Genomic DNA, 16,639 nt, shown 5'->3' with positions numbered 1-16,639 from the left:
AATTGGAGCTGAGAAAAACCTGTTTGAAATGCAGCTACCATGGTTGGAGGCCCACATGCGGGCCCAATGCAGCGTGAGTGCTGTGCTGTAGTAAATGAGATAATGAGGAACCGTATTTAGCATGTCTTGGGGTGTCACATCCAAAAGGGCCAATTTATTGGAGACAGCAGCTCTGAAAACAATGTTAAAACAGGGAGGCTCTCCAGTTGGGGAATGACCCTCACATAAAGCGAACCGGGCCATAATGTGGTGATTAACGACAAATAGTTAAAACTCTGCTTATTGTATGTGCTAGTGATTCTCCTGGCATTATTTCCAAAAGACACTCTTTCTAACTAGCTCTTTTCTTCCCTAAAGACAGACCTGCTGATTGGCTAATTGAATCTTGGGGAGGGATCCTTCCTCTGTACCCATTCCATTTTCTAGTAAAGATACTCCTCAACTTTTTTTTTAAAGGAAAACTAATTTAACTTATTTTCAAGAGACCAAAACATGCATGTGCTTCCCAGGCTAAAACAAGAGCACCTAAAAAGTTAGGTTTCTGACCAAACCATCCTCCAGGAGGGAGTCATTAAAAGCATCTCTCACATAGCTAGTCATGTAAACTAGAGTATCGATTAATGACAAGATAGTTAACTACAATGGCAGCACGGTCCAGTGGCTAAGGCATGGGACTGGGATTTGGAAGACCTGGGTTTTATTCTTGGCTCTGTCACTGACCATCAATGTGACCTTAGGCAAGTTTCTTCACTTTTCTGTGCCTCCGTTTCCCCTCCCACATTTTGTCTATTTCGATTGCTGGTTCTTTAGGATGGGGCTATCTAGTACCATGTGTCCATATAGCACCTTGCACCAGGGGGCCCCAATCTCAGTTAAGGTCTCTGGTGTTAGCATAACACAAACATTCTTACTAATAATCCAAGGTAATCCACTTATTCTCCCTTTCAGGCAGAGAAACAAAACAGCCTGTGAAGAGGGCTTGAAACCAATTGGTTTTCTATCACAGAAGTAATTATGCTACAAGACTTTATATATCTCATCTTGTGTTTTGTTATTTTTTACTGAAGAAAGAGACATAACACTATATGAATGTTTAATAGGAATGAAAGTTGTCTCTATCAATAGGATTCCTACACTCTGAAGTTGTGAATTTCTGCACCAACAGCACTCATCACAAGTAAGCTAACCCCAAAATACAATCCTAGTGTGAAGCCTCACCAGACTAGGTTAAATACACTGTCAAAAATAGGAGATTGGCGTGTATTTATAGACTCTAAAAAGAGACGTCTCAGCAGGTCCAGTTAAAAACGGATAAAATAGTTTCTGAAAATTATAGAGTGAGCAGACGCCTTTTCCAACCTGCTCTAAAACAAAGGCCATGCACTGTGTACAGTCCATACTCATCCTCTGCTGTGGTTTGCCTTTTAAAACAGATTAAGTAACTTTATGAGAACACAAAGTTCTGCTCCGGCCTTCTCCCCAGGTCTGGCTGCTCTTAGGCTCCAATCCTTGAATGCATTGTATCCAGGCAGAGCCCCAAGTCTGTGTCCTGAGCCTTTTTGAAGTTGCTGGAGGTCCATGCAGACACAGTGGTCTGTGCTTGTGCAGTATATTGCTGGATTAGGGTCTTGAGGGGCAGAGATCTGTTCACACACAATAAGTGGCAGGATTGTTTCCACCTAAATTATTTACTGATGAGCACAGACGTACGTAAATAGTGTTTTTCAGTTCTGTTAAACAATCCCAGGGTGCCATGACTAAGGTTTGTAATTTATTCAATAAAATGTCCTAGATCTCCTCTGCTTTGTGTTGTCTCCTTTTTGGAATTGCAAGTTTTTTCATATTTGATAATCCTACTTAGCCATGCTGCAAATGTGACCCAAGGGAGATTGTTCCGGTTACGCACAATTAATTTTACAGGCAATATTATTAAGCCATCAGTTAGAAGGGAGTTCTATAACTCCTACGGTAACAGAATGAGAGGCTTTTATAGGAATAATAGAGCATGGTACTATATAGGATTGTTTTAGACTCTAATGACATTTCCTTCTTATAGAGTCATGGAGTTTAAGGTCAGAGAGGACCACTATATCATCTTTTCTGACCTCCTATATACTGAGGCCACCAACACTACCCAGCACCCACACACTAAACCCAACAACCAAAATGGTACCAAAGTAATACAGCTCATTATCAGAACTATTTAAGAACTAGGCTTTCTGATATGAGACTTCCTTCCAGATTTATCTCACCTGCTTAGACCTCCCCCATAGAGAACAGCAAATTATGGTGACTCCATAAATAATGTTCAAAACTGTGTGATGCAACTGAATGTACTTCAGATTTCATCTTTGACTTTTCTCTTGAGTCCACCATACCGCCACCCTGTGTAGAAATGGGCTTGTGCCATACAGCTTAGTTTGTTTAAAAATTAAAAATGGAGGTTTTAAATGAATGTAATATATAAATGCATAGTACAATCAGTACAATAGTACCTGTGTTATTTGTTAAATTAAATATTTCACCATCATTTAGAATTGGGGTGCAAACAAACTTGCTGCATATGTCTGCTAAAATGAACAACAACTGGTCAAGTGTTGACATTATAAATGATCATCATTAGGGTTCAGAATTGAGCCAGTGATGCAAGGGGCAGTTCACACCATACAGAACTACTGTTTCATGCTGTTTGCTGACTCAGAAAGACAACACATCTTTGGTTTACACTTGGCTCACATTTGCATGTGACTAGCAGACAGACATGTGGACTAGCAACATACAGTTTTTAACAAAATCTGAGATTCTAGAGCAACTGTATGGTAAAGAGTAGATTCCACAGCAAATTCCATGGTATACCGAGAGGCCTGCCTACAATACTAAGTTTATTCTATTGTTTCAGGGAGCAGGAAGCAGTATTTTTGCTTATGATGAGTGGTACAATTTATAGTTGTTAACCTGATAGCAAAAACTTTAGTAAGTTTCACCAACACAGCTGAAGGTTCCAAGGATTTCCTTTTTTAAAGGCTCAAGAATTACTGTCATTTCCCTAGGGCTAAAAGAGTCTGCAATCTCTCACCCTGTCACCTTTATTTTTTAAATCCTGTAAACCCATGCAAAGATTCCAGCATGTGGTCATTTTCCCTTCTTTATTAGGCTTAAAAATACATACAGTAAAAAATTGTTTTTAAAAAGTTTAAATAAAAAAGAAATTGGTAATGAATACAAAATCACAATTTTTCTACACTAAGAATAATCCCAGAAGGACTTTATCCATATAGTTAGTGTCTATTTTCAGACCTGTACTGACAGCAAGTAAATTATTAGAAAAAAATGGTTATCATTACTCACCTTTGCTTAGCATTGGCTTCTAAAATTATTGTGAAACTTATTCAGAGACTCAGATAGCTTGATTCTCCTCTCACTTACACAATGTAAATCAGGAGTAACTGTGTTGAAGTTAATGGGAGTTAAACTGGTGTGGAAGGAGGAAAACAGGCTCAGAATGTGCTTCTGGTACATGTTGTTTGCAGTGTTGTAGTGGCTCCAGGATATTAGAGGGAAAAATTGGGTGAGATACCTTTCCCAGACTTGAAGAAAAGCTCTGTGTAAGCTCAAAAGCTTGTAAAAGCTGGTCCAATACAGGATATTGCCTCACCTACCTTGTTTCTCTGACATATATTCTATTTTTTAAACCCTATGGGCATGATTCTCTGTTCACTTGCCCCTTGTGCTGAAATTTACACTAGAGCTAAGTGGATGTAAAATTTTACCGTAGTGTTTTAATATCATTTAGCATAATTGTCAATTATGACACAAGGTGCAAGGCAGTGGAGAATGGGGCCCAGTGGGATTCAGTTTTGAATAGGATATTTACAGTGTGGTTCGAAACAACTAAATATTTATATTATGGAAGATCTTAGCTGACATGACAACTTACTAAGCGGAAGCTCAGAAATATGTCACAATCAAGTAAGCCTTCTTATTTGGGCTGAGAGAAGCTTGTGGAGTTAGAATTTCTATAATCATCTGGATTTACTTTTCAAACCCTATAGATTTTACAATAGAAATTTGCATTATGTGAAACCCAATCCTGTTGGAAAAATCACTTCAGAGGCTCATGCCAAGCCCCACTCATTTTCCTGTCCTCATCAGAAAGGAGAGTGGAGGTCCCATCATACACCTTGCTACTATTTTATTATCTGTGATATCTTCTGTGGAGTGGCTTGTGGTCTAGTCCCCTCACTTATGTTCTTTTTCAGGGGGCGATCTGATCTCTCCTCGCTAATCTTCTGCTTTCAGAGGAACCACCAAGGAGGTCTCCCCACTCTCCACCCAATTCAAGGATAACTCCTTTTGAGGTGAATAACTTGCCTATTGACCCTTTACCTTGTAGCTGTTGGATTGTGAAACACTCCCTCCTGTCCTGCTAGGCCTGTTAAATATTGTGGGACAGAAATACCTCAGCACTGAGCTAAGGAAAATCACTCCCAAGTTCAGGGGGAAAATTGCTCCTGGGAGAGTTTTCTGGGCAGAGCCTCCCTTGGTCCATTGCACTATGGGATGTGTCTGCCCTATGAAGGGCTATTCCAATAGGACTGATCCCCATTCTCACCACCAGATATTAATATGGGGATCTGCCCATTCCCTAAGACCCTCTCCTTGGAAAAAGGGGTAGAATATTGAACTCTTCAAACCAATGATGAGTGAGGCTAGGTTAAAGCCTTCCCCCAACCCCCCCTGAAGACTATAGAGGTGAAAGGAGTTGGCTATCGTCCCCATATCCCAAGACTTCCCATTCCTCAAAGATGCAATGACAACAAAAATATGGGGAAAACTGGGTTTTTTGAAGGCTGGTAACTTGGGAGGGGATTTCTTTTTCTCCTCTCCCAGGGGCAGGGCCAAGGGGAGATCTTGTTGTTTTCATCCCTCCCCGCAAAGACCCAAGAAGGTGTTTGTGCTGACTCATGGAAGAGCAGTTTTCATCTATTCCCTCCTCCCCTCCAGGGAGGTCAAGACCAAGAGAGTGTTCACCAAAGTCATGTGCTCCTAACTCAGTGCTGCTGCTGAAAGCAGCTGTTTCCACTCTTAGCAGTAACCTAGAACTGGCCTTTTGTGGTTTTAAATATTTGAGCAATAAAATGTGGAGTTTAATACCTATTATTTTATGCTCAGCGTGGGCTACTAAAGTAAACAGAAGTATTGCACAACTGCACATTTCACTCATATGAGGAGCAGTACAAAGCAAAAATGAAAGTGGATTTGCAAATAAAGGCCCCAGCTGCAGGCCCCAGAGCACAACCTAACTGGACAGGGTATAAACAAACTTCAAGGACCAATCAGACAATATGACAAACTCTGGATTTCACTGACTCAGTAAGTCAGTATTTTGCTAAATAATTTGGGCCAAATTCAACTCTAGTTCAAGGGAGTGCCACTTCATTGCTGACTCAAGGCTAAAGTCAGAGGAGATGGTAGAGAGAGATTAGGAACAACACCAAAACCACCTCTGCTCTTTAGTGATTTCCTGGTCACTATGATTTCTTTGTAGTGCAGGGTTGCCCTCCTACAGGAACTTTTCTCCCAGCATGCCTCTTTTTGAGACTAGCCCTTTAAATCTGGCAGAACCAAGCAGCTGGAACCCTAAAGTGGCCATTTAGTAACTGGTAGTTCCTGACTGCATTTTTTTCTCTCCTAGCTGGTAAGCAACTGTTATTTATTTTATTTATTTATTTTTAAATTGCTGAGTAAAAAGCATTAGTGGTAAGAAGAAATGCAAAAAATGGCATAGGAGCTGGACCGATGTGCAGGGCAGCGGAGGCAGGTGTAAGAGGGCTTGGGTGGTGTTCGCTGCAAGGGGAATAGCAGAGAAGCTGAACAGAGCTTGACTTCAAGGAAGGGTTTATAGCCAGCTAGGCTCATTCAGCTCTAGGTTCAAGAAGGCACCAGGAAGTGCAAGCAATGGTGTGGTTTAGTCAAGTCTGTCTGCTTTTAGGGAGTGTCCGGAGTACAAAGTGCTTATTTACCATAGTCAGCAGCAAAGACATTGCTCATGGAACCTTCCAAACTCTCATCTTATATGACAGGGATGAATCATGCATGCAAATCGTGCATCAAAGTCATGAAATTGGCTACAAATGCAATAAAAATAAGGTAGTCAAAAGTTTAACAAATGGGGGAGGAGGGGAAATTATGAAGACACTCCTTGGGTTGCCATTTGGCTTAGGGCTAGCCCTGGGAAAGAGGACATGGGCCGTGACCCCATCCCTTCCTCCCTTCTGCTTAGGGAGTTCATTGCCAATTGTGGCACTAATGGGGAAGAATAGTTGGCCCCCGCCTAGAAGTGCCAGGTATTGGGGAAGCTCTGTGATACCTTCTTTTCCCAATTCTTTGTACAACTGCACAGAGCCAGCTCAGGGTGGATGTAAATGTCTTTCAGGGACACAGCAGGTTACACTGTGTAGTCCACATATTCCAATTCTATTTTAGTTTCCTTGATCAGCAAAGAAGCGGCTTTGCATATTAATGCTCAGTGGACCTGATTCTTTGCTCACCCCGCTGCAAATCAGGAGTAACTCTTCTTAAGGCAACCGCATTATATGAGGGCAAATTCAGTGTAAGTAAGAGAATCAGGCCTTATGTGTTTGGCAAAGGTTTTCTGATGGATGAGCTCTTCCTTCTGGGCTTGTGACCCAGCTTCCCATCCTCAGTTCTTCATACCTAGAGAATGTGTAATGAAACTTGGCAAAGAAAGGTCTAGGAAGAAAAAATAGAAATGTGCTATTTTGTTCTAGACTCAACGTGTTCTTCCTCCTCTTGCCTGGACCATGTATAAATAAATAAAGTAATTAAAGAGCAAGCTTCACCCTGAGCTACTCATGCACAGCTCTCAGGATAGAATTTGACTTTGTCTCGCCAACTACCAGCTCTCACCTTTGCTTTTCAACCAGACTGCTGCTGGCAAACAGTGAATGCGCCACTTTATACAAATGAGCCTTCAGGTGCTCCTTTACCAGGGCTGCTCTTTGACATACGGGTTCTTTGCAGGTCGCTTCAGTTTTTCCCGCTACTTCTAGCTAACGAAAGTTTGCTTGTTTGTTCATTTGTTTTAAATGCCATCCCGTTTACCAGGTATTAAGTGGTCTGATTGGGCTCGTTACACAAATGGGTGTTTTCCATATAAAGGCGGGGGTCACATTTACTGCTGCTTGGTTCTTGCCACTGGCGAGACTTCACTTGAGGGTATCTATGCTGGGTTATTTCAGAGCATGTAATCAGTGGGAATCAGGCATGTATGAACTGCTGCATAAACAAATCATAAGTGAACCTAAATTAAACACTTTTGGTTAACAATAGGACCAACACACACCTTTCTTGACAAAATACTAGCTGTCCCTTGCTCCCGTTTTCCCTCAATAATAGCACAGATGAGAATTATGCACAATAATGGCGTACATATTCTGCCTCTGCCCTTCTTTTTCATTTCAAAATAGCTATATAAGAGGCAGTGGCTTATATACAGGATCATGGGAGGCAGCCACTATTGTGATAACTGCTATGTATGGATCAGCCTTTTTTATCTGACTCCACCCTTTATGGGGAGGATGCAGAAGAAAGATGGTGAGAAAAATTAGTAAATTTCCACTGCGCATCATATACACAGACATGGTGATGCAAAACACATTTTGCATAAATAAGCCAACTTTTTCAGAAGTGGCCACTGATTTGGGTTCTTCTGTCTCTGAATGCCCAATTTAAGATATCTATGGCCTTTATAGCGGTACTGAGCTCTCTTTAGAGTTGGCTAGAAAAATTCTGACAAAACACATTTGGCAGAATTTGCCTAGTCATCAAAATTGCAGTGTTTTGTGGAAAGGGTTCAATTTCAAGAAACTCTGGATGGATGCCAGGTATCTTGAGTTGGGGTGAAAAAATTCCAAAACTCGAAAAATGTCATGGAAATGATTTTGATTTCCCAGCCAGCTCTACTCCCTTTGACTTTAGTTGGAGTTACAGGTGCACAGCACACCTGAAAATCAGACTCAAGGTGTGTTGTTCCGGACACCCAAAGCCCAAGGAACCTTCAATGAGGCCCCCAGTACTGCAACTGATTATGAAAAGGCAGAGCAGCGTGCTTTTATGAAACCACAGAGACTCCAATGGGTCTTCCAAATGGGCTCAGTGATCGATCCACATGTTGTAACTTGCAAGATTGGAGCCAAAGTCATCACTTTTGAAAAGATTGGGCATACTGAAAGAATGCTATCAGAGCAGCCCAGAACATGGGGGGCTGATTTTAATGGATCTCAAAGTAAAAAATTGACTTTATCACAAGCTATAGTTTTAATCTTATGAATTTTTCATTTAGGAATTGGTCCATGGAATTAAAATCTTTTCAAGGACCTAATTGACCTCCTAACTCCAAATTCCCCACTGCTTGGTCCTCAAAATATTATTTGGCAGGCCATGAGGATCCCTCAGGTAAATGGGTGTTCTATATGATCTGTGCCATATGTAACATATAAGAGCAGAGAAAATAAGTGAAAATGAAAGGATCTGTTCTCATTTGACAAATCAGGGTCTTAAAAAAATAATTGAAGAGTATAAAAATCAACACCATAGTTTTTCCAATAGATAGTACATAAAAAAAAGTATTTGGGATTCTATTCTTCTTCCATCCTGGGGAAAGCATTTGCTCTTAAGATCTCCATGCAGTTCACTAGAATCAAAGCTCCAGTTAACTCTCGCCACTGTTTGGTCAGAGGGTTTTTCATTTTGTCCAAAGACAACTGCAGATCTTGTAGCATGTCTCTATAGCTGTCTCCATAGTGAGCGCCCCATGTGTACAGAAAATCATATGCAGGTTTCCACATCATCTGCAAAGAATTTTTTTTAAATATTAGGAGAAAATAAAGCAGTGTACAATAGCATTTCTAGATCCATTATAAACGGCATAATAATTACAAGGTCCTAGAAAAGGAAACAAATTAACTTTTGCTCTTTGAGCACACTGAAGTACTTTCTCATATAAAGCATGTTCAGATAAAAACTGCAGTATCCCATATATGCTATCAGCTTTTCCTATATTGACATTTTAATGAAATAAGTAGCAATAAAAAGATAGTGTCCCTTTAAATGAAGAATCTATCAAATTGACAACCTTGTACAATTTGTACCTAGTATAGTTACAAGTAATGCCAAAGATCACTAACACTGGGAAGATAGTGGGGGGGAGAGCTGGATATTTTCTTGTTTCAGTTTAATGTGTGCATTTAACGGCAGTGTGCATATGGTGAACTTCATTATTCTATTGATGGTCAGTTGCACTTCTCTTATGAATCAGAATGATGGTGTCTCCTTCATGCGCCGCTCAGATAGAAGCTCACGTACATGCTTCTGCCCACTCTTTGCCAGAGGGTGACGGCAGCAGGAAGGCTGAAACTGCAGAGGCAGTAGGCAAGTGAGTGTCCAGAAAAGAAGGAAGGAAGGATGGGCCTAAGTGTACTCGGAATTATTGCTCTCTGTGGCTTTGATCCTACAAATACTGAAGTAACTCGTGCATAAATGTTTGCCTATATGATGCTTATAAACATCAGCAAGGGAGTAGAAAAACCTTTATAAAAACGTAAAACCAAAAATCAGGACATACATTTTAAAGGTGCTCTTAGTCTATCATTACTTTTTTAATTTAAAAAAATTCAAGTTGATAGTGCTCCTTTTAAAGTATTCCTAAATGTTTAGTTCATGACAAGCAGACTTTATGGGGCAGGGCCACAGCTGTTGTGAATTGTCATAGCTCCAATTAAGTGCTTTGACAATTTTCACCAGCTGAAGATCTTCCCCTACATCTTTTAAAGTGCTGATGGACATGGGGGATAGAGGAGATGGAAGCTCAGCCTTATAGGATTCCATCTCTGAAGGACTTCCAGATCAAATTCCCTTAGTTTGCTTGGTTTACAAATAAAAAGTTTTTGTTTTGTTTTTTTCCTTGTTGCTACTTCTGCAAACTTATGCTGGGCTTTGAAAGTCAAGCTGTGTTCTTTCTGGTTTACTGATCATCATCAGTAATAAAGATTCCGCAACTGGAACTTGGTTAGCAATTACGTAGCTGGCGCCTAAGGCAGGATGGAATCCAACTCTCTTTCCCAGAGGTGCATTGGTTCTGCTGTGTTCACAGGAATATAAAGCTGCAGAGAAAAGTAAGCAGATAGGTCTCTGTATATATAGAGCTGTCGAGTGGGAAGATAGCCTTTTTGCATAACCTTTCTGATTATTCCTGCATTTTAAGAGGCTTCTACTGTATGATACCGTTACCTCCTTTTTGACTGAACCAGTTATCCAATTTTGGAGGTTCTGTGGGTTATTTTGGCTAGGAGAAGAAACTGAAGATGGAGTCAGGTATTTCTTTTATCCAATCCTATTTATTTACAAAGGCTGTACAACATCCTGATTCCCTGAACACAGCAGGAATCAAAGAACAGCTGATGGTTTCTTTGCTTACAGCTCCTGCCAGCACCTAGCTCAAAAGTGCACGTTCTTAAATTTTTCTGATGGTCACCAGTGTTTCTGTGGCTATGACCTTGACTTCCTGCTGCTTCTCTCACAGACACCCACACCTCCACCAGACAATACACAGAGAACCCCCTCGACCCACATAGCTCAGTTTCTGACAACTCTTGGGTGTCCTTGTGTTTTGGGTGAAGGTGGCTATTTCTTCAGCTATCCAGTTCCACAATCATAACAGCAATACCTAGTTCTTATATAGAACTTTTCATCGATAGATCTAAAAGGGCTGTCAAAGGAGGGATCATTATCTCCATTTTACAAAAAGAGAAACCGAGGCACAGAAAGGTGACATGACTTGCCCAAGCTTACCCTGCAGGCCAGTGGCAGAGCAGGGAATTGAATCCAGGTCTCCTGAGTCCATAAAATAACTGAATTGTTTCTTACATTTATCCCATATGAAGGATGGCTGTTTCACTGCCCCGCATCCCTGAGGCTTAATCCAACCTAGCACAATGTTATCACTACAGGTAAAAATTTCAAGTAACATAAAAACAGTGAGAGTCCTGTAGCACTTTAAAGACTAACAAATTTAATTTTTACAGGCATAAGCTTTCGCAGGTTGCAGCCCATGGAAGCTTATGCCTGCAGAAATTAAACTTGTTAGTCTTTAAAGTGCTACAGGACTCTTGTTGTTTTTGCTGTATACAGACTAACATGGCTACCCCTCTTGAACTTTTCACCATGGAAGGTAACACACAAAATCTTAATTGGGTTTTTGTTTTTTCCTCTGAGCACATGTTATAACATGTTGAAACAAAGAATTTTATAACAGCATCATGAAAATAAAGATATTCATTTGCTTTATATATATATATATTATAAGAAGCTCATCACTGTAGAATCATATATGTCAGACAGTTGCTGCATTCCTGGTGCATAGGTAACAAAAGCAGCTAGAAAGCTGCTGCAATGGGTAACTGGGGATTCCCATGATGTAAGGGAATTGCTGGAATAGGTAGAGGGCTAGAGTGTGGGAAAGGGTGAAGAGATGGAGCTGCAGCACACAGTACCCAGTGATCCTCACTGATTTGGGGGGAGGGAGGGAAGGGCAGCATTACAAACAATGATAGAGCAGTCCTTAAGCTGCCCTGACCTGTGCCAGAGGCTGGTTTGGCCAGGGGCAGCTAGAGGATTGTTAGAAAGGTGGGTAGGAGAACATTTTGCCTTTTCTCTCCCTTCCACTGTGCTGAGTTCTCCTCCAGCATAGCTGAAGATTTATCCCATACACTCCTGTATATCATAGACTGTGGCACAAGTTCAAAATGGTTATGTAAATTAACTCTGTAATGAATTTGTGAAGGTTATTAACTCAGATGCAGTCTGCATGCAATGGTCTTTACTGCTATTAATGCTTAATGTTTTCCAGTTCAGCGCCATCTCCACTACTAACTGAATGTGTTAGTTGGAGGGTTAAAATAATGTGAGAGTTTGATGTGAAAAGTGCAGTCAGATTGGAAAGCTGAAGATGCCAAAGCAATATTTTTAAAAGTTCCAGGGATCTAAAAACCAAACCAATCCAATCCAGCCAATCCGATCAACAAAGATCATTAATAAGATGCCATCCTATAAAGCTTTAAAGAAAGAGCCTTTCAACTTCACATACTAAAATGTAATCATGATGGGCGAACAACAACTCACTTATTATGTATGTGCCCATGAATTCACTGAGGAGAAGAAAACAGACATACTTTCACTCTGAAAAATTAAATTGAACAAATGTGGTGCACACAGCATCTGTTTTATAACAAAACATGTTTACTGCCAAAGCCCTTGGATAGGATCCATCACAAGGAACTATTAAGGAAACTACAATAAGGCCTTGTCTACGCACAAGCTTGCAGTGGTTCAGTTATGCGAATGCAAACCCTTTGTGGACATGCATTGGTTTAAAAATACCTATGTGGGTTTAACTAAACTGGTATAAGCCAGGTTTTTAATCAATTGAAGAGCATCCACACATTGTGTAGTACTGGTTTTATCTAAACCAGTTTAAAAATAACACCTTTAGTTAGTGCAATTTTGTCAGCTGATCTTGGGAAGTCACTTCACTTTGCTGCTATGTGCCTCAATTTCCCCATCTGTAAAATGGGGATAATGACACTGATCTCCTTTCATACATCATACTGATGACAAGAGCTGTAAGAGTTAGGTGTTATTATTATTTATTTATTTATGTGTCAATCAGACCTAAGCAGTCATAGGGTGAGAGATGAACTATCATGGATCGAGTGGCCTTAATGATTATTCATTACTAATATTAATTTTGAATTTAAATAAATTGATGCTTTTTTCATTATCTAGCCAATGTTACAGATGGCTGAATAGTATTCAGCAAATAGTTGATTCAATTAATATTTCCTGCTAATTGTTCAATTATTATTAATCACAAATCATTCCCCATCCGAGGTCCCACTTACTTAGGGCCAGCTATAGTCATGAATTAGAAACTAGTTATGAAAAAGGACTCCAGGTTTTAATACAATGTTCTGTATCTGGATTCTCTGGTATGTTAAGTATATTAAGAAATTATTATTAGTAATCATTTTTAAATAAGTTATGAGACGTGTGATAACATTGTAAAGACGTTTAGGGTGTAAGCCTGCCCTCATTGAAGTAAATGACAGTACATTTTCATCCTGACCGCTGAGTTTTGTATGTACAATTTGATGTCTACATGCGGAATTTTGTGAGCATAAAATTTATCATGTGACAGTTGGACACACCCTAAATTTGTTGACTTTTGAGGAGAAACCTTTAGTAACCCTCTCACTTTTCATGAGGAGTTGATCTGAAGAAGAAGAAGGATGTCAAGAATTGGATTTATTTCTACATTCTGGTGGGTCGTAAGTCTTCTTTGGACATTGACATTGTTTCCAGCTACATATCTTTGCATTTGTACCTTTAGAACATTGTAGGTTTACTTTTTAGTACATATTCACCTAGGATGGATCCATACTCATCTCAAAAATAAGGGATTAAACAAACTGATAAAGTGGGGTAGCTCTTCCTACAAAGTTCTTTAAAAAAAAAATGCTAGAAGTTGCTATTTTTATGTTGCAAATAGCTACACTATGTCCTTGCAGTAGCCAGCATCGCTGCCTGGCAGAGAATTTTGTATGCAGTTTAACTTCAAGAATATACAAATTTCTTGAAAATAAGAGACGTGTTTGTTGAGGCAACACAGTGTGTGTGTGTGTGTGTGTGTGTGTGTGTGTATGTGTATGTGTGTGTGTGTGTGCGCACACGCGCATGCTTGTTTTTTCCCTGATAACCAGGACAGCTATTTGTTTGCAGCAAATATTCCATTTGATGTTTCATAGTGACAATTTAATGCTACCATGTTAGCTTAAACAGGATCTGCATCAAAGTTTGACTAATGTCTCTACATAATGTCGCTATAGCCAGAGAAGGAATAAAACTGTTTTACAATTTAGTTCCTTTTTGTGTCAAATAATATTCTTCGTACAGTGCAGGCTGCAAACTAAATGTAATTTTCCTTGTAATATTTGAAATGTATCTTATCAAAGTCACAGTCTGCCAGTGTTGAAGTGTAGACCTAACCACACAAATGAGAGCAACATCATACATTTGAAAACCCAAAGGGCATTCTTCTTAAACTTTTGATGGGAACAAGATCACTATTACATTTTCCCTCCGTGTAAGTTCAGTTGTTGACTGAATCTGATGAGAAATGTTTATTATACCTCCCAACACTACTTGTGTTGGGTAGATTTGCTTTGATGCAAGAACAATATAATCAGCTCAAATAAAATAGATTTTGAATTCAGCTTTGGGAAATCATTTAATAGAAAAATGACAATTTGAAGAAATCTCTCAAAGATGTACTGATTCCTTGGTAGTGCTAACAGAAAAGAAAAATAATAGAATTGATTAGGCCATTACCAATGTGTCTTGTATTCAAAAAAAGGAGACCTCTGACCTGAATAGTTTTAAGGCACCAGTCTAGGTTTTGGCAGCTTTCAGGCTCCAAAAAGTAATTCTACCAGGTGGCTGAGTGAGCATGAAGACTGAGCTACTTTTTCAATCCAAGAATTAGTCCTTCTGGAAAAGGGATTTTCAATCTTATTTGTGGACCATCTCATTTGTAATCATGAAGGCCATTGCCCCACATAATTGAAATTGTATAACATCCTAGTAGCAAGTACGCCAGTTTTTTCCATGAAAATATAACACAGCATTGGGTATATTTTTAGCTGTTTTTAATGCAATTTAGCAGTTGGATACAATGAAGGGGGGTAGCAGCATGTGCCTAGCCAACTCTCCCTGAGGCCCACCAGCATGTGCTCTGTAGACAACCAGTGGTCCATGCACCACACTTTGAGAACTGCTGCTCTAGAAAAAGGATTGAGGTACATTGATGACCAGTAAGAGATATCTGACAGTGCTTCTACACATAACACACCTAAAGATGTCATGTTACATGACTGCCAGTGTGGCACCGGCAACAGACAATGAATGTACTGGTTTTAAAGTTTAGACCAAAGGAAACGTGTTTTTGTCAACTGGTTAATCATTCATTTTAATACCATGTACCATGCACTGCCATATGGGCTTTATGAACATGGGTACCTACTTTTCTTTAAATGGTTTAATCTCTATCATTTTATTTAGTATTTATATAGCACCATAAGTCTGCATGGCACTGAAGAGTAATTAAAAGTCCTGCTTCTGCTCTGAGTTACACGGGGAAAATCTGAAGGAACTCCATGGAAATCAGTGGATTTACATTTGTGGAGGCGAAAAGAGAATCAGGCCTATTGTCCCTGCCTCAGAAAGCTGACAGTCTGTCAGACATATGCAGAAAGGGTTTCTGTCAACAGGTGAAGGGAGGGACAGGAAAGAGTGGAATAAGCACTATAACAAGTAAGATGCTGAAATCTAATGGACATTTAAGTTTCCTGTGTAGCCTTTAGGGATTATTTTCTGTTTGGTTTTGGAATTTTAGAATGAGGTAAGGCAAAAGTGGAGTAAACAGTGCCAGAACTGTTCAGTGGAACGTTAGTGGGGTCTAAGTGGAAAGCTAGCTAAAAGAAGTGGGTTTGAAGGCTTTTGAAGGACAAAGAGAATACATTCAAGCACATATAGGGCAGGAAGCTATAAAGACATGAGGAAGAAGAGGAGGCAAAGGGAGCAGAGAGAGCCAAGAAGAATGGGCAGAGCCTGGGATGCAATTTGAGAAGTAGGTAAAAAGCAAGAGCTGAGATGCAGACAGCAGCAGAATTGTGCAGAGTCTTGAGAAGGAGCACAAAGAGTTTGAATTTGATACTGATAGAAACTGGGAGCCACTCACCGATTTAAAGGCTGGGGGTACACGATCAGAGTGGCAGGAAAGGACAATCATTCTAGCCAACATGCTGCAGATAAAAGAGAGGAAGGGTCAGAGATTCTGGAAGGCAGGTGGTGTACAGCAAGTGTGAGGCAGCAGGAACAAGGTTGTTGTCAACCAGATATGAAGAGAGAAAGAAAGAGAGGAGCAAAAAATCACCATAAACTGTGAGCTTCAGTGATTGGGAAAATAGTAGGGATTTCAATGTTGATGGGGAAAAGAGAAATGATTCATTCAGATTTTGCCAGGTACTGTTTGTGGAAGTACCAAGATATCAAGCTGGAAGGAGATACCAGAAAGATGGGAAGAGATGGGGGCCTACACAGAAGGAAAGAGATCAGAATGGAGAGGTAGATATGAGTATCTGCAGAGGTGCCAATGGGGAGTGCATGAGGCTGTTCAAGAGAAAAACTTGGCTGAGAATAAGGTCCTGGAAATCATCAACTAATAAGGGCAAGTAAGAGAAAAAGGATCTACTCAATGAATAAACATCCACGAAGTTGGAGAACCAAGACATTATGGAATGTGAAGGGGGAAGAAGGGTCTTAAGGAGAAGTGGGTGTTAAAGACATGGGGTTAAAGACACCTGAGAAATGAAGAATACTTAACTCTTATTTAGCACTTTTTATCTACATAGCTCACAAGCTTTACTAAGGAGGATAAGTATCATTAGGCCCATTACAGAGAGTGAAGCTAAGGCACAGAGACTTGCCCAAGGTCACAGACAGG

The 16,639-nt window shown here is 40.0% G+C and overlaps 1 protein-coding gene across 5 annotated transcripts in view; it reads right to left on the bottom strand.

Moving 5' to 3' along the window:
• MACC1 (MET transcriptional regulator MACC1) overlaps window positions 1–16,639 on the bottom strand; it is a 70,943-nt gene that overhangs the window by 19,958 nt on the left and 34,346 nt on the right. For 2 of the 5 annotated variants that reach the window (XM_067562097.1, XM_067562101.1), the window contains one exon: window positions 8,280–8,873. The exons of 1 other annotated variant lie outside the window; for it this stretch is intronic. In XM_067562097.1, the coding sequence (XP_067418198.1) occupies window positions 8,661–8,873 (213 nt within the window). In that variant the 3' untranslated portion in view covers window positions 8,280–8,660. Of the gene's footprint in view, window positions 1–8,279; window positions 8,874–14,346; window positions 14,426–15,886; window positions 15,939–16,639 lie in introns of those variants that run through there. 2 more of the 5 variants (XM_067562098.1, XM_067562100.1) reach the window with 2 other exon arrangements.

This window comes from Emydura macquarii, unplaced genomic scaffold (genome assembly GCF_026122565.2).
Source record: "Emydura macquarii macquarii isolate MOO-44397 ecotype Brisbane River unplaced genomic scaffold, CSIRO-AGI_Emac_v2 contig_2422, whole genome shotgun sequence".
Lineage (NCBI taxonomy): Eukaryota > Metazoa > Chordata > Testudines > Chelidae > Emydura > Emydura macquarii.
This window is presented reverse-complemented; position numbering and strand designations above follow the sequence as displayed.